Source organism: Peromyscus maniculatus, chromosome 19 (assembly GCF_049852395.1).
Source record: "Peromyscus maniculatus bairdii isolate BWxNUB_F1_BW_parent chromosome 19, HU_Pman_BW_mat_3.1, whole genome shotgun sequence".
Classification (NCBI taxonomy): Eukaryota; Metazoa; Chordata; class Mammalia; order Rodentia; family Cricetidae; genus Peromyscus; species Peromyscus maniculatus.
In genome coordinates, this window is record NC_134870.1 from 29,508,297 (window position 1) to 29,531,827 (window position 23,531).

Below are 23,531 nucleotides of genomic sequence, written 5' to 3' on the forward strand. Positions count from 1 at the left end.
TCCGTGATGGGCTGTAAATGGTGCTTGTGGATCTGCATGCCGCCGCGCTGTCGCTGGAGAGTCCAACGTGGGGGTGGGGAGCTTGAGCGCGCAGATCCATGCTCAGTGCTGTCTCCAGGCAGAAAAGGAGACCCTGCGTGGGAGGGGGAGCGGGAGCACGAGTGGGGGCGGGAATCAGGCGCTGGGCGGGCGCTGGGGACTTTTCTGGAGCCCCGCCCCTCCCCACTGGCGACGACGGGAGGGGGCTGATGCAGAGGGCGGGCTCGCCTTTGCCTACCCTCCTCCACTGCAGCTGCCTAGGTTTGAGGGAAACAGTGGGGGTGGATACCTGGGAGGCAATTCTCTCGAGACCAGGCCCCTCCCTACCTTGGGCCTCAGTTTCTCGAACTGAAACTTGCCTTCCCATTCTTTTGACGCGGCAAAGCCTAACTGGAGGGCCCATCCCTTTCTGGATGGAGTCAAAGGAGCTGCTGGAGGAGGTGGCCCTGAAACCCACTCCCCACCTCCCTCCTTCTTCTCCGCAGCTCCTCTTCACTCCCCCTCCCGCTTCCGGCACTGCTAATCCAATTCCCGGGTTGCTGCAGCTCCGGGCAAGTTCGGGAGTCAGGAGGATTGATCCAGAGAATGGCAGAAACAGACCCACGGGTTTTCAGGAGGGTCAGCGAGGGCATGTCCATGGAAAGAGCCAGAAGAGCCATTTCTGGGCTTCCTCCCTTGGATTCTGGTTACCAGTTCTGCCACCTCCTGGTCGGTTGCCATGGAAACCAAACCTTCCCGGCGACTTTGCGTGGGAAGGGTGGTGGTGTGTGAGGTTGCTGAGAGAGCAGGGTTTTCTCAGAGCCTGGTGTTGGGGAGGGCGGGGTGCTGGGTGCCTGGGTTCTATTCCGGGCAAGGCAGCAGACGGCCGGGCAAATGAGCAGCTGTGGTTGGTCCCCTAATTGGTGTGTGGGCCCCAAAAGATGAGATGAAATGCACAGCCTCTAGGTTTAGAGGCAGGTAGCCACCCCCACACCTCCGGCCAATGCCTCATGAGGGCGGCACAGGCCAGGGGCTATTTAAAAGGTTTTATTTCTAGTACAGAGCTGTCCAGGGGCCCGCCCTGTGTATCGCTGGCCTGCTCACTGTAAGGTGTCTTTGTGGGGGTTACAACTTGCTTGAGCAAGCACAGCTTGCTCTGGTGTTTGGCCTGGGGCTTCTGACCCAGGTTGGGCAGACTCAGGACCCCAGACTCAGGGTTAACTTGGTGGGGATGGAGGACATAGGTATGGGCCAGAAAACTGTAGCATGTGGAGGTGCTGGGCAAGTGGGAAGTTGGACATGAGGTAAAAATCAGGGCTTGAATCAGGGCTTCAAGCCGAAGGGTCACAGTGTGGAAGAAGCTGGAAGTAAACAGAGGAAAACAGCCCTGAGAGGGGGCCTGGCCTGTAAAAACCAAATGCATTCACCATGCCCAGACTCAGGTCTGCCAGACCAGTTAGCTTTTGACCCATCTGTCTGTCAGGTGACCAACAGTGGGCGGCCACTCACCAGCAGCCTGGACCACTACAGTGAGAAGAACCAGTCCAGAGTTGACAGAGGAGGCCAGGGGAAGAGTCTGTTTCAATGCTTTATTGACAGTTGGAAACAAACCCATCAAACTGGAGGTGAGGGCATCCCAGAAGCCCAGGAGGCAAAGGGTTTGCATTTTGTCCCCTCTACTTAAAAAATTTTTAATTAAATGCATTTTAGCAAAAGTGATTAAAAAAGAAAAGGTCAAAGCCCCAGATGTCAGCTAGCAAGGAGGCGGCTCAGGTAAGGAGCAGGCCCTGTACCAGTCTTCTCAGAGAGTAGCCGGAGCTGCCCTGCTCCTTCAGACACAGCTCTGGCCACCCAGACCATCCTCCCTGCCACAAGGGCCCCGGTACCAGCCTCGGCATTCCCTAAGCCCCATGCTCTGGCGACTCTAATTCTGGGTCAAGCCTGGACAGGATCATTCCTTCTCTGGAGCCTTGGAGGGGAGCTCAAAGGGGCTAAGGAGGACAAGAAAGTGACCCTAAGCCAGAGCTGACTCCGAGCTTACTGAGGTCTGGGCCACCCAGTCTGACTCATTGCTTACACAGTGGTGGTGGATGGGGGGTGGGCAACCCTGTGCCCACTTCTCAACATCCACTTAGCATCTGCACATTTGGCTTGATAATACATTCATGAGAAAACAGGATTGGAGCTCTTGCTACCCTATGGTGTGGCCCAGCCCAACCAGAGAAATTCTCTTGCCCCAGAACTGATGCTAGGGAAGGGTCTGCCTTGGCCTCAGGGTTTAGTCTTGAGCAATGGGGCCAACACCTAGGCCATGTTCAGGAATGCTTGAACCTACCATCAAAGCCTCTTTTATTTTGGAGGGGGAAGGGGACCAAAGTAATTTTTTCTTAAAAAATTTTTTTCATATAAAAATAGATCCATTTGCAAAACAATTTCTCAGCCAGGAGGCTCCACCTCCCATTTCCTTGGATGGAGGGGGTGAGGTGCTGGGATGGTCACACTACAGCCCACACTCCGAATGAGATGCACCAAAGCTCTGGGGAAGGCATGGGGGAGGGGGGCTCAGTTGCAGGGTGGAGATGCGGGGAGCTGGTGCAGAGGGTCCAGGGAGGCCAGGGCATAAGCATGGCAGTGGGCAGGGGGCGGGCCCCACACTGTCGCTACGCCCTAGCTACCTGCCTATGGCTCAGACCTGGGCCACAGTTTGGGAAGAGGAGAGTGGTTGAGACCCTTGGCCTGGGAGACCCTTCCCAGGAAAGCGGGGGGAAGGGTGGGAGCTGCTGCCTGCTTTTGCAGAAGCGGCTCCCAGTGCCACGGCACTAGTAATAAATAACTGCCAGGAGGAAAAGCAGAGGTGACAGCAGAGAAGGGGTGTAGCCCAGAGGGTCACAAGTCCCATGCTATTCTCAGGGCCAGAGACACCACGAAAGAAAAGCACAAATCCAGCACGAGTGACTGACCTAGGGGAAGGCCCACTGGAAAGTGGGGCTGAGAAAGCAGGCTGGGTTCTGTCTGAGACCAGGGCCTCTGGATAACATGGAGGAGACAGGGTTAAGGCAGCAAACACGGACCCTGCTTTGGTAATACCACAGCCAGGGATGGCTGGGCCGGGCTGAGGCCACCCTCCACTGCCCTTTCCTTCTGGCCTCCAGGAGCTGAAGCTGTATGTGATGTTCAGAGAGCAGCAGGCCAGACAGACAGACAGGGTCAGGTGGTGGAGTGGCCACTGCAGAGGGATACCCCCTGGACCATTTAGGCACATGCTGCAGGTGGACAGTCGAGGCTTCACTCAGGAGCAGCAATGGCCACAGAGCCCAGCTTAGCTTGCACGGCCAACCAGCTCCTTGGCTTCCTCAAGGATTGTGGGGACTCCTTCACTTTTCTTGGGCACCTTGGCAGGACTGGCAGCCATGGCATCATCCTTGGTCAGCTCCGAGGCTAGCAGAGATGTGACTGCACACCCAGCTTTCCTGTTGACTGCAAGAGAAGACATGAGATCCTGTCCACAGAAGGCCTGGTTTCTAATCTCTTTACAACTTTACAGCAGGTATTCAGCCAGAAGCCATGCAGTTGTGGCTGCCTTGTCTGGTTCAGAGGTCTTTACAGACCCTTCTGTAAAGACCTCTGAACCTCTGGGTGCAAGTGTGAACGTCTGGACACAGCTGGACAGAATAGGACTGGAGAGACTGGGGAGATGGCCCAGCAGTTAAGAACAGTGGCTGCTCTTGCAGAGGACCTGGGTTTGGTTCCCAGCACCTGTACGGCAACTCACTATCAACTGTAACTTCAGTTCCGGGGAACCCAATGCCCTTTTCTGGCCTCCATGAGCACCAGGCATGCATGGGATGCATACACATAAATGTACGCAAAACATTCATACACATAAAGTAAATAAATCTTAAAAAAAAAGAACTGGGTTTAAGTGTTGGCTATGTCACGTATCAAGAGAAACACAGTACTCAGTTCACTTTTCTCATTAGGTTTGTTAAGTATGTTAAAGCTTAGCACACAGTATTACTATTTGTCTAGGCATTCCACAGAAAGCTTGCGGGTGAGACTATAAGGCTGCTTTGGAGGGCTTGTTCTAGCAAAAGGAGTCTTTAGTTGGCCTGGGAGGGCTTCTTGCAGGAGTACAGCCACTAGCTGTCATCACATGCACACCACACTCCCATGCCTTTTTCCAACAACCCAAGACCACATGCCTGGCTCCTTCTCACCTCTTCAGGGTGTACCACATACGTGTGCATGTACACCCTGAGGAGTGACATGATAAAATGTATGCCCGGGAAGGCCAAGGATGATCAAGAGGGAAATCCTAGAAAGAAACCTCAGCCCAAGTCTCTCCTGCTCATTTATAAATTCATACTTGGAACCCCAGTATCCTCAACAGGAAGACAGCTTCTTGGGACTGTGCCTATCACATGATAACCACCTAGTTCCATGCCCTTTTAAGCAGCATGTAGAGACTACTGCATATATACTGAGCAACGTGGGGGTTTCAAAGCCAGACATAAAAGGCTATATATGCTCTAAATCAATGCACAGTTTAGGAAAAGTCCACGGAGACAGACTAACAAGAAAAGATGGCATGGTGGCTCACCCCTGTAACCCCAGTACTCAGGAGGCTGAGGCAAGAGAATTCTTTGTTGAAGGCCGGCATACTCAGAGGCTAGCCTCAGCTATGAGACCCTGTCTCAAAATTTCTAAATAACCAACTAGAGACGGGGAACAAATACCTCCTGCTCCTGCCCAAGTTTTTAATTAAAGCGCGAGTCAGGGGCTGGTGATACAGCTCAACTGAGTAAAGGTACTTGACTCCAAGCGTGGTACCAAGCCACGGCACGTGTGTGCATGTAGGAACGCACATGCACACACATTAAAAACATAAAATAAAAAGTCTATGTCCGTACCTGGAACAACCACCACCACCACCAAGTCAATACCAGGGGCTGGTAACTTGGGAGGGGAGAACCCAAGTTACTGCTACTCCCCAGAGAGAGAGAGGTTTACTGTGATGTGAGCACCAGTTTGTACAAGCACTGAAACATCATCAGAGACTCCATAAAAATACGTACAACTTTTATGCCTAAGTTAAAAAGTAATTGCTAATGGATATGGGGTTTCTTTTGGAGATACTAAAGAAATATTTTAAAATACAACAATGGTGACCGTTGCAGTCTTGTGACAGTCCCTAAACTGTATACCTAAGAATGGTGACATAAGGAAAAAAAAGGGGGGGGGTAGCCCACATCTTTAGTCTCAACACTTGGGAGTCTGGGGGTCTGAAGCAGGCAGATCTCTGTGAGTTCTGGGCCAACCCAGACTACATAGAGAGTTCCAGAAAAGCCAGAGCTCCACGGTGAGACCATCTACCCTGGGACCTCGGGAAAGCAGTAGTGGAGAAGGACCAGGGACAGGCACAGCACCACCTACGGAAGACTGCAGGGCGGGCCAGTCCAGAGGGGCCACAACAAGGTGTCGGCTCTGTGTCAGCAAAAAGCTTTAGGTAGGCGGAAGCCAAACTGGGAAGGAAAGAGAGCCCAAGCCTTGCCCAGGACTGGCAGTCTCAGGGCAGAGCCATGACCCAAAGCTACTGTTTTTACACACGCAGAGGCTGCCTATAGGTCGGGCAGGGAGCACACAATCCGTCCACAGATTACCAACTTAGAGGTTTCCTCCTCCTGCTCCTCCTCTTCCTCCCAAGGGCACAAAGAGTTGTCTACCAAGAGGAGAAAGAACAGTCAAAATCCTGCTGACAGCAGGTGGGGGTAGCCAGGTGCAGATCACAGGGGTGTGTGTGTGTGTGTGTGCGTGCGCGCGCGCGCGCGCGCGCGCGCGAGAGAGAGAGAGAGAGAGAGAGAGAGAGAGAGAGAGAGAGAGAGAGAGAGAGAGAGAGAGACCGAGACCTGCACCCTCAGGGGCTTCACCAGGTGAATTAACTTGAACTTGTGGAGACAAACCACTGCCTTTGTGACTGACATGTGAGGGGGTGTGTGCTTTCCCGACTTCCCCTCAGTCTCTCCTCAGAGGTGCGCCTTTCCACTCTTCTGAAGCACCCCCTTCTCCAGGACCCCACTGTCACACCAGGAAAACGGTGGTTCAGTCTTTCTTCACTGCAACTACACAGGAGCATGTACACACGTGTGCACATCCATCTAACTCCAGTGAGTGAACTCACACAACGGACTCGAGACAGTGAATACCCGCAATGGAGCAGCACAGGTGTCGAGTTCCAGGGCAGCACGCCTAAGCTTTGCTTTCTTTGACTGCTTCCTCTAAGACTCCCTGTTGTACCCAATCCAACAGTGTTTCAGGATATTTCTATACTCACTAGATTTGATTCATTACATGTGTCCTAAGGACCCGAGGAACATGGCAGACAGAGAAAACCGCACAATTTCCTCTTTAAGCCTTGAAAGTAAGTACATTAGGGATGGACACGAAGTGATCCACGGTTAAGAACGAGAAAGCTTGGGCCGGGCAGTAGTGGTGCACGCCTCTAATCCCAGTACTCGGGAAGCAGAGCCAGGTAGATCTCTGTGAGTTCAAGGCCAGCCTGGTCTACAGAGTGAGTTCCAGGACAGGCTCCAAAGCTACACAAGAGAAGCCCTGTGTCAAAACTCCCTCCACCCCCCAAAAAAGAAAACTCTTGTTCCAACTGATGAAAAGAACCCCAGCATCCCAGTTTCTGATCACCATTCTGCTGAGCAGACTAAACAATCAGGAAAATTGACATCCTCCCTCTGTTAGACTACCGAGTCCTTATAGTAGCCACAGAAACAGGTCAGTGTTTGTACAGGATCTGGAACAATTACTAACTAGGAGAATGGGCCCACAGAATTGGCTGTAGAGGTGGATCTGAGAAAATGGTCAAAGCCAGAATCCTAGAAGGTAGGAATAAACAAGATAAGCATCTAAGGAAAACCTGCGAAGTAATACTAAGAGCACAGCTCAATTAGGAAAAGTTCAATGGTTCAGGAAAAAAAATCCTGAGACAGGAGCTCTGAACTACTGCTAAAGAGGAAGTGCTCTTGTTAACCGGCTTCCTCAGGGAAGAGGGAACTAGGACAGATGGGACAATCATTATCATCCTAATAACTCATCACTGTCTGAGACTTCACTAATTATACCTCTTGTCCTAGTTTCACAAAACTGGGGAGAGCAGTGATAAGGAACACTCATTCCAGACAAGGGGTCATCAGAAAACCTCCCCGGGTACAATTCTACCATCCCCACAACTCTCTTTGTAATAATCCCATGACAGAGTTTTCTGGCCCAAATAGAGGGCACTGTCATTTCCTGTCCAATAATACAGGCTTAGTGGGAAGTACCCTGGACTTGGACTCACAAAAGCGGGATACAGTTCTAGCTTTATTATTAGGTTTGGGATCATAATTTTTCTAATTTTTTTTCTGTGTAACCCTGGCTGTCCTGGAACTGGCTCTGTAGACCAGGCTGGCTTGAACTCAGAGATCCACCTAGGATAGGCAGGGTAGATACTAATCAATAGAAGGGTCTTTAGTCTTCTCAAGGCTCTAACACAGACCTTGATTAGCATAAATGGAGTTTATGCTAATCTGGGAGACAGCAGAGGAAGACTCCAGAGAGATTTCTTTCTTGACTTTCATTCTAGTATGTAAGTGGCCTACGTACAATTCAGGCTTGGAGATAAAGTTGAGTCATTAAAACCACAAGCTGACTCAATCACAGCTGGAAATAGCAGCTGTAATACAATCACAAGGATTCTTCCCCTTGACACTCAAGCCATTGTTCTCCCACACTGCAGACCACAGCAATTTACATGTTCCTTTAATGAACCAGCCCTGATAGTAACTCTCCTCTTCCAACTCTTCAATGGGTCTTTGTATCCCGGTCACTCCTTCATGTCTCTAGAGACTGGAAGACTTTAACATTCCTGGAGGCTCTAGGGAAAAAGCTAGTGTCTTTGAATACAGACAGCTGCCTCTGGGAATGGGAAAGACTGAGGCAGATAAGCCTGACAGTTTTCTGGTTCTTTGGCTCTCAGCACTTGGTCATGAGCAGTGGTTCTCAATCTCTGGGTCTTAACCCATTTTGGGTGTGTGTGTGTCGTATATCAGTTATCCCGCATGTCAGATATTTACATTATGATTCATAATAGTAGCAAAATTGCAGTTATGCAGTAGCAACAAAGTAACTTTAGGGTTGTGGTCACCATAACATGAGGAACCATGTTAAAGGGCTGCAACGTTAGGAAAGGTGAGAACCACTGGTCATGAGGAGAGTCAAGAGGTAGCCAGACAAAGGACAGAGCAGCGGGGTCCAGCAGCCCTGGAGGGAGCTTGAGACCCCTGGAGCCTCTGTACTTGGAGAATGGGGCCTTCAAAACTCCAACCTTTTCTTTGAAGAAAAGATCCTAACTCCTTGGCAGCCACTTTGATGCCATTTTCTGTGATGTTGGATGTGAGGCCACACCCTTTAGATGATGTGAAAGTACCCAAGTCTAAAACGCGCGCAGAGTAACTAGATGTATTTTAGAGAGTCTCCCAGATGTTTGGTGAACCCAGTAAACCAGATCAAAAAGACAAGATTACAAGCTGACTTAAACTATGCAGTCCTTGTTTTCAACTTCTTTTAATTTCAGTATTTCCTATAAGTCCCCTAGAATTGTCTTTCTAACTGGGAGATAGTACCCTGACTAACTCAGTTTCTCTATTGCAAAGGTAGTTCTGACAAAATCCTTTTTTTTTTCTTTACAACCAAGTCCTGGTTTTTCACTAGGAAAGCAGTAGATAATGGGGCATCCCCAGCAGAGGGAAGTCACTGACGCCTGGCTGCTTGTACAGGAAGCATCTGGGTCTCTAGTACAATTCCCAGGAAAAGGCTTAAGAGGGAATTCCCCACCAAAGTCTGAAGCAGGCTGGGCTTAGTTAAGAGGGTCATGGAAGACAGCACAGTGAGATGCATGGTACTTTTGATGGGCAGGAAACAGTGCTGAGAGAACCTCTACAAAAGCTCAACACCAAAGAGTACTGTTGGCTCTAAGACTGGATGTCCTAACCAGAGTTCTACGCCCTTCACACCTGCTTCTCCTCCCTGGAGACCCTGCACTCTCCAGCACAGCTTACATGGGTGGTGTAATCTGAGCCCGCTGGGCCCTCCTTCCAGGTGTGCCAGCCACTAGAGGTCCCAGAGACATCAGCGCAGCCATCTTCTAAGAGAAGCTCCTATCAGATGTGTCTACAGAGCTGCCAGCAAATGGGGACAGGCTTCAACTCCGCAGAGATGCTTCTGCTGTAGCTCTTACCCTCTGACAGAAAGGAGCCATCACATCTAGGCCTCTAAAGGGTCCTAGTGAGGACTTCCTAATGTGCGAGGAGGAGGCCCAGCTAATCCATTCTCAGTGCACAGAAATGGGATGTTTCTAAAGCCCAGAACATGACTTGCTCTTTAGGCCTCCACTAGCATGACCAGGACCAGAGACCCCACACCCCCTCCAACACCCAACTGGGTTCCATTTGTTTACTTACCTTGACGGGGCCCTCTCTTTCGTCGGAATGCTGCCCCTGACTGCAGAGCTTCTAGAAGACTGTCCATCACACCTGTCTCATCTCCCTCTGTCATGAACAAAGACAAAGGTGTAAATTCTTCAGCCAGACCAGCATAGCAAATATCAAGCTGCACATGAACTGCATAGCTGGAGCATGGCTCTCCCTCCCTCACACTGGCCGACAGCTCAAAACAGATAAGAAAGCTTCAACCTCTCAAGTCTCACAGACTCTTGTTTACTTTACTTGTGTTTGTTTTTTTTTTTTAAAATGCCTGAACACTCACTGCCTATTAGTTCGAACCCTGAGGTACTTATTGCAATGTCATCCTACCCACATTAATCAGGACCAGCACACAGACTCCTAGGACTGTCTAACTCCAAGATCTGAGTAAGCAGAGACACAGTTATGAACAAAAAGGCAGCTGTGCCAGGCAAGATGACTGTGCCTGTAAGCCCAGCACTCGGGAGGTGGAAGCAGGAAGATGTGGAGTTCAAGGCTAGCCTGGGCTACGTAGGAAGAATTGTGTGTGTGTGTGTGTGTGTGTGTGTGTGTGTGTGTGTGTGTGTGTGTGTGGTGGTGGTGGTGGTGGTAGTGGTGGGGGGTTTGCAAAGCACCTATTGTAACTATTATCAGCCCCAGTGTTTCACTCCCGTTTGTATGAACCACTGAGGGCTCAGGCTTCAGAGGAGGGTTAAAGGAAGAGAGCCCACTGGTCAAGACTCAATTTCACGTAACTACTGCTTACAGTGGTTGCATCTTGCTGAAGACAGCTCTGCATGTAAAAGCTGAAAGCAGCTTGGCTGGAATGCAAAGAGTTAATGTAGAATCCCAGTTCTAGCCAGGCTCAGTTTCCATGGTAACAGCTCAGGATAGTGAAATCTGACACTGAAATCCCAAGGAGCTGGTTGGCTACTAGCTGAAGACTAGGGCCCATTACTGCCGGCGCCACCTGCTGTCTGAACATCACCAGTGCAGCTGACCTACATTCAATTTCACTTGCTTGACCCAGGCACTCGGAATAGGGTAAGGTCCACTGCGCCACCTGCTGGCTGGGCTATAGCTCTTATCCCAAATGCTCTTTGGGACTCCACCTTGCTCCCATTACATCCTATGCAATGTAGAGGGGGGAAAGCCCTGGAGGGAAATGAGGGATACTTGGCATGAACTTTTAAGTGTTAAGAGAACAAAGTTGTTGGCCCAAACGCAAGTGAGGTAAGGTCAAGGAACTACTCCGAAGGTCTCTGGGCTCAAACCTTGTTAGTCTCTACTGTTAGTGCTCAGCAAATTTTTAAGACTTGTCAGCCCCAAGAACCCCTCACTTCAGAGGCTCACAGCCCTTCAGATCAGCACAGGGTCATGTGCTGCATATGCGGCATTGACTGTATTTCCGCTGCCCTCAGGAGTGGTGGGGGGCAGGGATCCTCCGCAGGAAAGAAGCAGAGACAGGAAACAGAGGGCCAGTAATTGAGACCATATGCTCAAACAAAGACATGTTTCTGCTGGAGAGAGAGAGAGGCCAGCTTTTCAGCCCCTTCCAGAAGTTCAATCCATTTATGATCTCAGATGTGCATACAACATGCTAAGTGGTAATAGGAACACTGTACTGGTGGAATAAGAAGAAAGGAGAGTAACTACAAGATGGGAGGAGTCAGGGAAACGTTTTGGGAACCCAAAATATTGAGCATCAGGAATGAGAATAGGTCAGGGAACATTTAGGACAGGCAGGCAGAAGGAAAGAGTAGGTGTGACAGCAATTCCCAAATCACAAGGGCGGTGAGACTTATTACAAGAGCCAGGAAAGGAGAGGAAAAATTAACCATGTTAAAATCCAGCACCAGGAGCTGGGATGCAGAAGGCTGACAGAAACCATTTGCCATGGCCTACGTTTAGACGGGGCGCTCCACCCTGGCTAGCTCTAGGTTCTAGACAGTCGCCTTCCAATGCCCTCCCGAGTCGCACCTGCGTTCATGTCTATGAGCTGCTCCCGCTTCTGCTGCTTCTCCAGCCGCTCCTTCTCGGCCTTCTCCTTGGCTAGTTTTGCTCTCCGCATCTTTTCTTCTGTTTCCCGGCGCTTCTGATTCTCCTTGACTGCTTGCTGAAGCATGGAGCGGAGGGGAGGAGACATGGACACACAACGCCAGATGGAGGATATGTGGGCACGTGTAAACCCACCAATAGCCATTAGGAACCCCATGAAAAGTTAGCAGTTCACCCTTGCTCACCAAAAACATATTTCTAAAGTTGTGCAGGTCCATAAAGAATTCTTCCACAGACAACTTCTTCGGGTCAAAGACGAAGTAGTCACCCAGCTCCTTATATAGCGTCTCCATGTTGGAGTGCATCATCCTTAGCTTGTTATACTGTTCCTGTGCATCCTTCACAAAGCTGTGCAGCCAGGGAGTAAAGGACCAAGACCAAGAAGCAGACCCAGGCCAGAGGACCAGTCAAAGATGTAGAATGGGTTGTGCAGCGAACGCCATATAGTACTACTCATGACAGAGAACAGCACTCTAAATATTCAGTGTAACAAACCATAAGCTATGGCTTACCTATACAATAGAAACTGCACAGACTACTATAGACACGAGGCTGAGACATGCAGATAAAGCTACATGATGCAGTTTCTGTGTCAAATAAACAATGAGTGTCAATCAGAACGTGGTGGCAGCTACCTCTGTGAAAGGGTGTCAGCAACGGGGCACAGAGTAGAGACTCGGGCTTTTAGTGAAGGTGGTATGTTCGTAACGGGAACGGGGCACAGAGTAGGGTCTCAGGGATTTGTAATTTACCTGCAAGGTTTGCTTTCCCTTCTACAGTAAGTTTAAAAATTGTGTATTTACTGGAAAGAAAAAATTCAAAGGTGAAAACTGAGTATTGCCATCATCTATCTATCCTACTCCCCAGAGAAGACTTTCCTTTCCTTGGGATCAAGTCCTCTAAAGAAAGGATATAGTCATTTTCTCAACAAACTTGTCCTTTTCGTCTGTGGCAGCTGGGAAATTCTGAACATCACGTTCCACATCAGCAATCTGTTTCTTCATCTGATCTAAGTTCTTCTGCAAGTTCTCAGCAGAAACTAGAGGAGAGAAAGAGAAGAACTCACTGGCATCCCCAGCTCTCTCAGCCTCCCTTGCAGGCACCCCGCTTAGGTCCTTCCCTGTCTCCTCTATGCTCGCTCCTCTAGCCTGCACATGCCCTCTGGCTCACACGCTGGTTTGGATCTTTGCAGTGAAAGCATGATTATTTGATAACTGAACTTGCTACCTTCACACTACACAATACCAGCAGAAGCAGACTTCCCATCATTTCAAAAGCACCCATGGGATCCCCTGAGACCTTGGTCTCGTTTGTTTCAGATAACAGGGTTTCAGAGGGAGACATAGGTAGGAACCCAGAAGCAGGGTGGCCATCTGTCTCATTTCAAGCAGACAATGAGGCTGATTGCCTGTCAGTCTGTATTTCAGAATGACAAAAGCTGTGGACCTAGCCTGACAGCACCTGCCTTCCAGCATGCGTGTGCACGTGCGTGCGTACGTGTGCGTGTGGTATTCCAAGGAAAGGAAGAGGCACTTCCACTTGTACACAGGCTGTCTTCAGCCTCACACTCCTCCCTGAACCTTAGACACCTAAATACCTAAACTCCTTTATTCTCACTTAAAACCACTGAACTGAAAATGATTTCAAGTCTATACAGTGTCCTATTTCTTTCCCCATGTGGAGACTTTTAGGACTCAGGACCACCTTTTTAAGAACAATTTTCAAATTACATTTGTTGATTTGTGTGTGTGTTTGAGTGCCATGGGTTTGTGGGGGGTGGGGAGGGTGGTTTAGGTCAGGTGACCACTTGTGAGAGTTGGTTTTCTCCTTCCACTGTGCCGGTCCCAGGGACTGAATTCAGGCTGGCAGGCTTGGCAGCAAGCACCGTCTAGCTCTGCCCTGCGCTGCCTTACCTCGGCTGGCTTTCTCTACGTGGGCAAGCTCATCAGGAAACTTGAGGACATCGGGGTAGTCATTCTCACATAACTCAGCCAGGAAATGCAACAAAGTCATCTTCTGATCTGTGGACTTGGTGTCTCGGAGCTTGGGGTGAGAGGAGAAATTGTGAGTCTTGACTTGCCCCAAACCCCCTTAGGCCAATACTGGGCTCCAGCAGCCTTCCCTCGGCCATCCTGTCCAATCCCATGGCTCACCTTACAGAGGAAGCTGATATTGAAGCCAAAAGCACCAGCATTCCGGGAGCCAGCGTTCATATAGTTTCCAACGAGCAGTGTGATCTCCAGGAGGCTGGAGAAGCTCTTGCTCTTTCGCAGCTCCTCACATGCAGCAGTGACAGACACGATCTCGGGCTTGATATTCTCAACTTGCTCACTGAATTGCAGCTTGAAGAGAATGGCATTGAGGCGAGGCCGAAGACGGGGCACTGTGCCCATCTAATGAGGAAGGCAAGAAGTTCCATTATGGAGCTAATGGAGAGAGACATCAAAAAATACAAGCTGAGCCTCCTCTGGGAGGTTGGGGCTCCAGGGCAAGGAGGTGGAGTTGGGGAGAGACACAGAGAAATTGATTGACTAAAAGATTCAAAATAGATCAGAGGCAAGGAGCCCAGGCTGGTCTCAGAGGGAAGGGAATAAAGGAGTTGGAAAAGACTGCTATTGGCCTCACTCACCACCACGCCAAACTGCTCTGATTCAGCCAGATCATCATACTCATCCTTCAGTTCAGAAAGCATTTTTAACTGCTCTGGTTCTGGCATCTGTTTAATGAGGTTCTGGAAAAGAGGGTAAATGCATGTGGGGTAAGCTGAAAGCCTGACTCTAAGTTCCACACTCTGCCCAGTGAAAATGAAGGAAGCACGGGGCAGGACAGCCTGTGAAATGGGAAGATTCCTGAGTCTGCTGAGTTAACCTGCCCACCAGGGACACAGCTTCAGCCAGCATTTTGAGTCAAAACTGCTTGAAGGAGCTCCTGCTCACCGAGCGAGGAGGCGAGGCTGGTGGACAGCTGTGCGGAGGAGCCAGCTCTGGCCGGACTTCCCTGTTACTTACCTGGATCATAGATTCAGTGAGAACAGCCTCATTCACCTCCAGGATAACGTTCTTGATCTCTTGATAGGGCATGCGGAAGGAACCCAAAAAGATTGCTGCCAGAGAATGAGAGAGAAAGACAGGTTCTTCTTTTCTTCTTCCCCATTCCAGACCGCCCTGGAAGCCCACTCAACCTAGGCAGCTGAAATCCGAGCCCGAGTCCAGTGTTCCAGCTCCTACTGTCACCCATTCCCACACACAAGCCACATCACGCCACACAGCAACTCCACTGCTCAGCACATCGACAGACACCGAGCCTGTGATCACAGGATCTCAGAGCCACCCACCTCCTTGTTTAGATCCCCTCTCCTACAAAGCTGCCATTGCCTTGACCTGTTCGTTCTTAAAACAGCCAAGCCCCACTCCGAAGAAGCACACCTGTACTTCCAGCTCCCCCACATTCTCATCTGACCCCTCAGTTTTGACAAGAGTCCTCACTCGGGGCTGGAGAGATGGCTCAGGGGCTAAGGCACTGGCTGCTCATGCAGAGGACTTGGGTTGGTTCCCAGCTCTACATGGCAGCTCACACCATCTGTAACCAGCTCCTACAGATCCAGCCTTCTCCTCAGGCCTCCTCAGGCTCTAGGTACACATCCATACATGCTCTAGGTAAAACACGTACACACAGAAAACCAAGTCTATAAAAGCAGCTCTTTCCCTTGACTACACACCCCAGCTTCTCTACCTGACCCTAGGTAGCCCTGGCTGTCCTAGTGCTGGGATTAAAGGTGTGTGTTACCATAGCCGGCTCTTAAGGTGACCCTAACATCCTTTCCCTTCAGCATATGCAGTCAAGTCTATCTTAAAAAATCTTGTTTGACTCAATGTTCTCTTCTATTATCAACATCTGTTTTTGTCCTTTATAGCCTTCTGAAAACATAGCCATCTATCGTTTTCACTATTAGAACTTTACCCTCCCAAAGCCAGCGAAAAGACAGCAGTCAGCGGGGGGCACTCTAGAGAAGTGTCACCTGACTCAAATCCACTAGCCACTCTGTGCTTGGTGAACTTGCCTCATTTAGCATACTGGTCTCCACCTTCACTCAAGTATCACTGTCCTTCATCTCCTCAACCACCACATCCCAGGAAACTCTGTCTTCCTCTCCTGTGCCTTGCCTTTTCGTCCTCATTACCTTGGCCTTAGGTCCTGATCATTTCATTAGTTTAAAACAGCTCATCTTCCTTCCTACTCAGAAACTGAGCCTGAAAATCATTGCCAAAGCAGCCTTTCCAAAGACTATATAAGGCTCTAACAGTCACTTTCCTGATGAAAATCTCCGCAGTAACTCCCACAGCTGTGATGATCTGCAGTTCTGACTGTCCGAGTCTTCTCAGGCACATGGGCTCACCCCTCCTGAAGGGAGCTAGTCCTCCCGTCACTTAACTCCTGCACAGGTCATTTCTTGAGACACTCCTGGCCTTCCTTCAGCACTCCCCATGTGGCATGGAAGCCGTCGTGCTAGTGCTTGCCTAGGTATTCTAGCACACCCTCAGGGCGGCAGTCACCTCCAGCCACTTTTGTTTCTGTCTCCACAGACACGTGGGTCAAGAGGACAGAGACTGTTTGACTTGGCTTTGCATTTTTAGGACTAAACAGGCACTTCTGCCTCCTAGACTATTCTACTCTGGAACAGTCTAATCCTATGCCCTCCTCCCTAGTTCTGAGGAACTGAAACAGGGTCTGGGATGCGCTATGCTAATGACAACCCCAACCCTCAACTCTGGCTTTTTTCCCTTTTATTTGGCAGAGTGAGCACAGATTTATTAAGGAAAAGTGAGAAAGAACTCACATGAGTGGAAGGGGTCATGAGGAGAAAGAATGGCCCCGATTCCTTTCTAAGCTGTTTCCCATTTTAGTATCATTCCACTGAGAATAATAATGTATTACATTAGTCTTTTTCTATCATTTTCTAAAATAACAATTCACTCACACATTATGTTCCTAGACACACTCTTAGGAACAGAAATTAACATTACTTTAGTCTCCATAAAAAGACATCACTAGCCAGACAGTGGCAGTGCACGCCTTTAATCCCAGCACTCTGGAGGCAGAGGCAGGCGGATCTCGTTCAAGGCCAGCCTGGTCTACAGAGTTCCTGGAGAGCCAGGACTGTTACACAGAGAAACCCTGACTTGAAAAAACCAAACCAACCCCCCCATCCTCCCCACCCCCCCCACCCCCCGGCCACAAGACATCACCACAGACTTTCATTTAGCAATACCTATACATATTAAACTAAGGTTACATGGTCAAACATAATATAAAAACTATGCCTGCTTCTGAAGCATATACTACAACTGGAAGGGTCAGCATGGTCTTGTGCAAGAAGAACATGCACATTTATGGAGCATTACTTAATTTTTAGTGTGACATTTTTGTTTGTTTGTTTGTTTGTTTGTTTTTTGAGATAGCATTTCTGTAGCCCTGGCTGTCTTGGAACTAGCGCTGTACCAGGCTGGCCTCAAACTCACAGAGATCCGCTGCCTCTGCCTCCTGGAGCAAAGGGGGGAAATGTATGTATGTATGTATGTATGTATGTATGTATGTATGTATATGTATGTATGTATACATACACACACACAGACTTACTGTCTCACTATATCACTCTGAATATACCTATAAATATGTATACTAGTTTGGGTGACTTTTGGACAAGTCATAACATTTGAATCTTAAGTTTTCTCATGTGGAAAAATAAAGACAGTAACTATAAGATTATGAACAAGTTTATGGAATATATACTCTTTCATTTATACAACACATGACTAACATGTACCTAATAGAACCTGTCACATGTCAGACTCTCAAATAATTGTGACCAAAAGAATTAGTATCTGTATTACTCAGCATAAAGGAGGTACAGATTGATAGCTGAAATGAACAACAAGAAGGATAACATTGATCTTAACCACAAATCAGGCATTAACTGTATCAACTTGTGTGACATGCTCTCCAACCTGAAAGTTTTTCACTACTGGAGTTCTCAGTCCCGGTGGCAAGTCAGAACAGAAGAAACCCAGTACCATATGCTTTACTCTCTGGGGTCACCATCCTACTCTGACAAGCACAAGATTTACCTCCCTTCTTCTAAATGTAAATAATTTGAGTTTAACTGAAGCCACAACAGCAGCAGCGTTCCTTATCAGAGGCAGAAGGAAACTCACTGAGGCCGAAACCCTGCGGGAGACATCCTGTTGACATAAGGAAAAGCAGGACTTGGAAAGAAGTTTGCCAGACATGGCAGTGTCCACTAAAACCCCAGCACTCAGAGGCTGAAGCAGGAGGACTATCAATAAGGACAGCCAAGCTACATGGCAAGACCACACCTCAACCCTTCCCAACCCTCAGGAAAATAAAATAAAAAAGGAAACTCCTTAGCCCTATAACTAGCCACATTCCTAAAACCTTCAGCTGCTTCCTTGACATAAAGCTGGATACCTGTGAACCCTGCTGTGCTACTGAAGCATCTGATGAGATACTGAAGCCTCACTGTGCACTGCCTGGCACAGAGCAGGAATTCAACAAGAGGCATTTCACACAGAGGGACCTTAGACTCAGACAAAGTACGTTCTTACAGGAATACCTTCACAATATTAGAAGCTGCGATCACAAGAATTACTCACAGAGATTCTGGGCTGTCTTTGAGTCCAACACTTTTAGCTCTTTTACTTTTTTCTTTTGCACAGATTTCTTTTCTTCTCCACCTTCTTGATCCTTCTTGGCTAGTGAGGGAAATCAGAAAAACACCATTAAGAATAAACCACCTTTGTGCATTACTGCATTAGAACTGTCCTGGCAGAACAGCCTTTACTTCCTCTCTGTCTCTCCATTATACTCCTTCAAGGCTAATCTCATTAGCCACTCTTCTATAGCTAAATGCCCCCATAAGAATATCTCCTTTGCATTTCTTCTCTTCAATAGTTATCACAATGCTTTCCTCCTTAAATAGAATCTACCTACAGAGCACAGCTAACTGTCTGCAAAGAACCAAGAGTAAATATTTTAGGTGTCAGAAGCCATACGGTCTGTCTCTCAACTTATAAAGTTATTTTTATTTTATGTGTACCGGTGTTTTACCTACACGTCTGTCTGTGCACTGTGTGTGTGTGTGTGTGTGTGTGTGTGTGTGTGTGTGTGTGTGTGTGTGTGTGGTGTGTGCACTGACCTTGGAGGCCAGAAAAGGGTGTCAGATCTTCTGAAACTGGAGTTACAGACAGCTGTGAGCTGCCATGTCAGTGCTGGGAATCGAACCCAGGTCCTCTGAGAGAGCAGCCAGAGCTCTTAGCTGCATCCCACCCCCATCTCAATTTTTCAGATCCACAATTGCAGCATGAACGTCTGTGCTCTAAGAAAACATCATTCATTCAAAAACATTCTGTGATATAGCTTACTAACCCCTATACTAAGGGTCTCCTACAGTTACCCTTTTATGCCTAATAAAAAGTTTAACTATCTCTCAAAATCTGGATTGAACACGACTTTTGCTGTAAAAATGGTTTTAGTTTCTCCAATTGCTGATGATCTCTTAATTACTGTTGAGTTTGAACAAAAAGAAGTATAATAAATTCCATTCCTCCACACTCCTCTTCACTATTCAAAGCAACATACCCACCCCTTCCCACAAGTCTTCCCCAATAAATATACCCACTCTCTGCTTTGATAGACTAATTTTCACTCTATTTGTGATCTGTACCTTATTCAATATTTTTCAATGTTTCATGACATATATGTATCACCCTGATTTTTTTTAAAGCCTGTGTTCTTTCAAGTTCGGAGATTTTCTCATCTCATTTCAAATTCTCATCTCCATTTTGAGCTTTAAGGATACAGGCAAAATATTTCATTACCATTTCTTCAAGAGTTAACTATAGCAAAATTCACTACAAATGAACAGCAATAGCTCTTGAGGAGGGCTGAGCAGTGCTCAGAAAAGGAAAAAGGGACCACACTGGGTAGACAAAACTGTAAAATATTGTCGTATACTGAAAGAAATAGGGACTGTACTGGCAGATATAACTGTAAAATACTGTCGTATACTGGAGGAAATAGGGACTATACTGGCAGATATAACTGTAAAACACTGTCGTATGCTGGAGGAAATAGAGACTGTACTGGGTAGGTATAACTGTATAATGTAGTGTCAGCTTCTTAGCCATATAGCAATAGCTCTGAAAGTTCAGAAACTAACAAAATCAATTGTTTCTGAGTATAAGAATGGGATTCTTGAGCACAAGAGTGGGAGAATACTTTCGAACATAACACCCCTTTTTGATTGTTTTTGAGATAAGATTTTACTAAATAGCTTTGGCTGACCCAGAACTCTTACTCTATAGATCTGACTGGCCTCAAACTTTCAACAATTCTCCTACCTCTGCCTTCCAAGTAGTATGATTACAGACATGTACACTAAAGCCTGGCTATAACATACGCCATTTTTATAACATTAGACCACGTACAAAATATTTGGTAAAAATAATAAAACCAGAGCAATAACCAAGTTCTATGACAAAAGGCACACAACTATTAAAAAATCATCCTTGGGCTGGGCACAGAGGCCAGCGGTAGAGCACAAGGCCTAGTACCGCAGGGGAAATGCCATTTATCCCTTTGACCTAGGAGTTCCAATTTAAGAAATCAAACTGTTACATATACAAAATGTCATTAATTCAGCAATAATTACTAAGACCTTAACTTGTGGAGGGTTGTGCTGGGCAATGGAAAATCACAAATGAAAAAGACAAATTGACAAAATGAAGACAAGAATGTGCTTCATTCTAATAAAGTGAAACAGACCCCGCCTTCCAACAGATGAAGTATTATGTCAGATGACGGTAAGTGCTGTGAAAAGAAAACCGAGCAGGGAAGAGAACAGAGATTGGGCAGGGAGACTGATCAAACCTTAGGTGAATGGCTGGGGAATGGCTGACTGAAAAGATGGCATTTGAGTAAAGACCATTAGAAGGGAGGGGATGAGCCTGTGTTAGCTACTCTTGGTTGTCAACTTGACTACATCTGAAGTCAACAAAAATCCAGGCTGCTGGGCACTGTTTGTGAGGGATTCTCCGTTTCCCCTCGGTTTTGTTTTGTTTTTTGTTTTTTGTTTTGAGACAACCCTGGTTGTCCTGAAACTCAACTCTGTAGACCAGGCTGGCCTCAAAGTCAGAGACCCACTTGCCTCTATCTCCCAAATGCTGGGATTAAAGGTGTGTGCTATCATGCCCAGAAGGTTTACATTTTATGTTTCCAATTTTTTATGCCTAGAGATCTCTGTAATTTGACATATGTACCATGTAAGTGCTTAAAAAGTCAATAAAATATAGCAGTATAAAGCTAAAATAGCCGGGTGGTGCTGCTGGTGGTGGTGGCGGCGGCGGCGGTGCACGCCTCTAATCCCAGCACTCGGGAGGCAGAGCCAGGCAGATCTCGGTGAGTTCGAGGCCATCCTGGGCTACCAAGTGAGTTCCAGAAAAGGTGCAAAGCTACACAGGGAAACCCTGTCTCGAAAAACCAAAAAAAAAAAAAAAAGCTAAAATAGAGTGATACTCTGGAAACATGTCAAGTGACTACAGAAATAAAGAAATGTCATGAATAGGTGCGATATATTTAGAGTACTAAAACCAACTCACATCAATGAACAAAGCATGGTCTAATTCAGGGAGTGGTTAACTTCTGATTAAAGTACTATATAGATGGTGTGCTGGCTAGTGTTGTCTCCTTGACACAAGCTGGAAGCTAGAGTCGCTAGGGAAGGGGAAATCTCAGTTGAGAAAATGCCTCCAGCAGATTCGTCAAGCTCGTGGTGCTTTTCCTTGACTGACGGCTGTGCGGGAGAGCCCAGCTCACTGTGTGCAGTACCACCCTTGTGCTGACGGTCCTGAGTGCTGTAAGAAAGCAGGCTAAGCAAGCCATAAGGAGCAACAGTGTTCCTTCAAGGCTTCTGTTCAGTTCCCGCCTCCATGTTCCTGCCCTGGAAGGGAAAATGAGTCATTCCCTCCCCAGGTTGCTTTTGGTCAGAGTGTTTCATCACATAGTAGAAGTCCTAACTAAGGCAGATGACAAGTAACTTAGGTTAGTTAGCACATCTACTCAGTTCTGGTTAAAATATGAAAGTAGCGATCCATAACTATTTGAATAGATGGCTGTGATCTAAAAAAACTTTAGTAACTGGCTACAACCGCTGATTCTTGATCTGACCCACGTGCTGGAACAACTGGCTTCCGCTTCAACAACTGAAGAAAAGAGAGGCTGTGTATTTGAGAAATCAAGCGGAGCACATGGGAGAGTTTAAAGGGAAGAGAAGGAAGGGGAAATGATGTAATTATATTATAATCTCAAAAAACCAAAACAACCCTTTTCAGTCATAATAAGAAATTAAGGTGGTAGAGAGACGGGGTGGGGCTGGTGAGACGGCTCCATGGGTAACGGCCCTGCCCCCTGGAGAGAACCCACATAGCGGAAGGAGAGAACGAGTCCTCACAAGCTGCCCTCTGGTCTCCACATGCGTGCCGTGGTCCATGTGCACTCCTCCACCACACACAGTCCATGTCTTACACCAAAGACAGTCTGGCATGACATTAAAAATATTCCAGTATAATGAAAATAATCAAATAAATATAGAAAGAAATGACACCTTAAAAGGGAGTGATCTAAAAATGCTGGTTTAGTGTTCAGAAAAGCACTCTGACGACACGGAACAGCTGCTAAGAAGTGGTGAACTGGTCAGCGAAGCAAAGGGACCAAACACTGGAGGACGGCTTCAACACAAATCGGAGGGCTGTGGGGAAGGAGGGATCTACTTCTGCCCAAAGGAAGGAGCGCGTACGGCTCTCCTCAGTAAGCTGGGAATTCAAAAGGATTCATCTGGAGTGTGAATGTGAACCTAGAAATGGTAAGCCAGGGCACACCAGGCAGTTCCCAAACACCAGACACACCCTGGCACAGCTCAACCCTACCTGCCTCAAGGTGGTCACCCTCATCCTTCCAGAGAATTCTGCAAAACCTTTTCCAGACAGTGTTAACATCGTCTGCAGTTGCTACAATTTTTTATGTACAATATGTAGCCTTAAATCAGATTTACAAGGTATGCCAAAAAAAAAAAATTATCCAAATTCGAAGGGGAAAAAAAACTGATTAACAGACACAATATTACCCAGATAATGGAGCAAGTACACAAGGATTTATAGTCATACTTAGTCATTCGTGGTGGAGGCTCGTACCTTGTGCTGGTTGGTTTTTATCAACCTGACACAAACTTAGACACATGTGATGTCAATTGAGAAATGCCTTCATCAGATCACCTGCAGGCAAGTCTGCAGAGCATTTTCTTCAATAATGGTCGTTGTGTCTGGCTCACTGTGGGCGGTACCACCTCTGGGTAGGTGGTCCTGAGTTGTATAAGAAAGCAGGCTGAACAAGCCATGGAAGGCAAGCTATAAGGAACGAGCCAGTAAGCAGCGTTCCTCCGTGGTCTCTGCCTCAGTTCATGCCTCCAGGTTCCTACCCTGAATTCCCTTCATGAAGGACTGTAGGATAGATAGATAACAAAGCCTTTCCTCCCCAAAGTGCTTTGTGGTCACACTATTTATGACAGCAAGAGAAACTAAAGTAAGACACATCTATAATCTACCACTAGACAGGTTGAGACAGAACTACCACTATGAGCGCTCAAGGCCAGTCACAGCCACAAAATTGAGATTCTTTCTTTAAATAAATAAATACTTAAAAACAAACCAAAATAACTATAGGTAATATATTCAAAAACATTGGGGTGGTGAAAAAGAAAAAAAAAAAAGAAAAACTCAGAAGGAATGCATGAGGTAAGTAGTCAAAACCAAGTTCTGGTGGTGTGCTGGTTAGTCACCTGAAAGAAGGGAACCTTAACTGAAGGATCATCTACCT

At 47.5% G+C, this 23,531-nt stretch overlaps 2 protein-coding genes across 3 annotated transcripts; both read right to left on the reverse strand.

Annotated features, from left to right (window-relative positions):
• Positions 1 to 1,593: 1,593 nt before the first annotated feature.
• LOC143269567 (protein diaphanous homolog 1-like) lies at positions 1,594 to 11,964 on the reverse strand. Of its 2 annotated transcripts, none has more exons than XM_076555066.1 (4): positions 11,771 to 11,962; positions 11,508 to 11,643; positions 9,528 to 9,614; positions 1,594 to 3,495 (listed from the first exon to the last, which is right to left on the reverse strand). In XM_076555066.1, exons 1-4 carry the CDS (start codon positions 11,891 to 11,893, stop codon positions 3,338 to 3,340), a joined length of 504 nt encoding a protein of 167 aa, XP_076411181.1. In that variant the 5' UTR covers positions 11,894 to 11,962; the 3' UTR covers positions 1,594 to 3,337. The 2 variants fall into 2 exon arrangements, with proteins under 2 accessions (XP_076411181.1, XP_076411183.1); XM_076555068.1 differs by lacking the exon at positions 1,594 to 3,495 and adding an exon at positions 3,526 to 5,737 and having other exon boundaries at positions 11,771 to 11,964.
• A 217-nt stretch (positions 11,965 to 12,181) lies between these two features.
• LOC143269568 (protein diaphanous homolog 1-like) lies at positions 12,182 to 18,364 on the reverse strand. The gene is made up of 6 exons (XM_076555069.1): positions 18,257 to 18,364; positions 14,594 to 14,688; positions 14,215 to 14,316; positions 13,739 to 13,978; positions 13,499 to 13,628; positions 12,182 to 12,624 (listed from the first exon to the last, which is right to left on the reverse strand). Exons 2-6 carry the CDS (start codon positions 14,663 to 14,665, stop codon positions 12,485 to 12,487), a joined length of 684 nt encoding a protein of 227 aa, XP_076411184.1. The 5' UTR covers positions 14,666 to 14,688; positions 18,257 to 18,364; the 3' UTR covers positions 12,182 to 12,484.
• Positions 18,365 to 23,531: the final 5,167 nt, after the last annotated feature.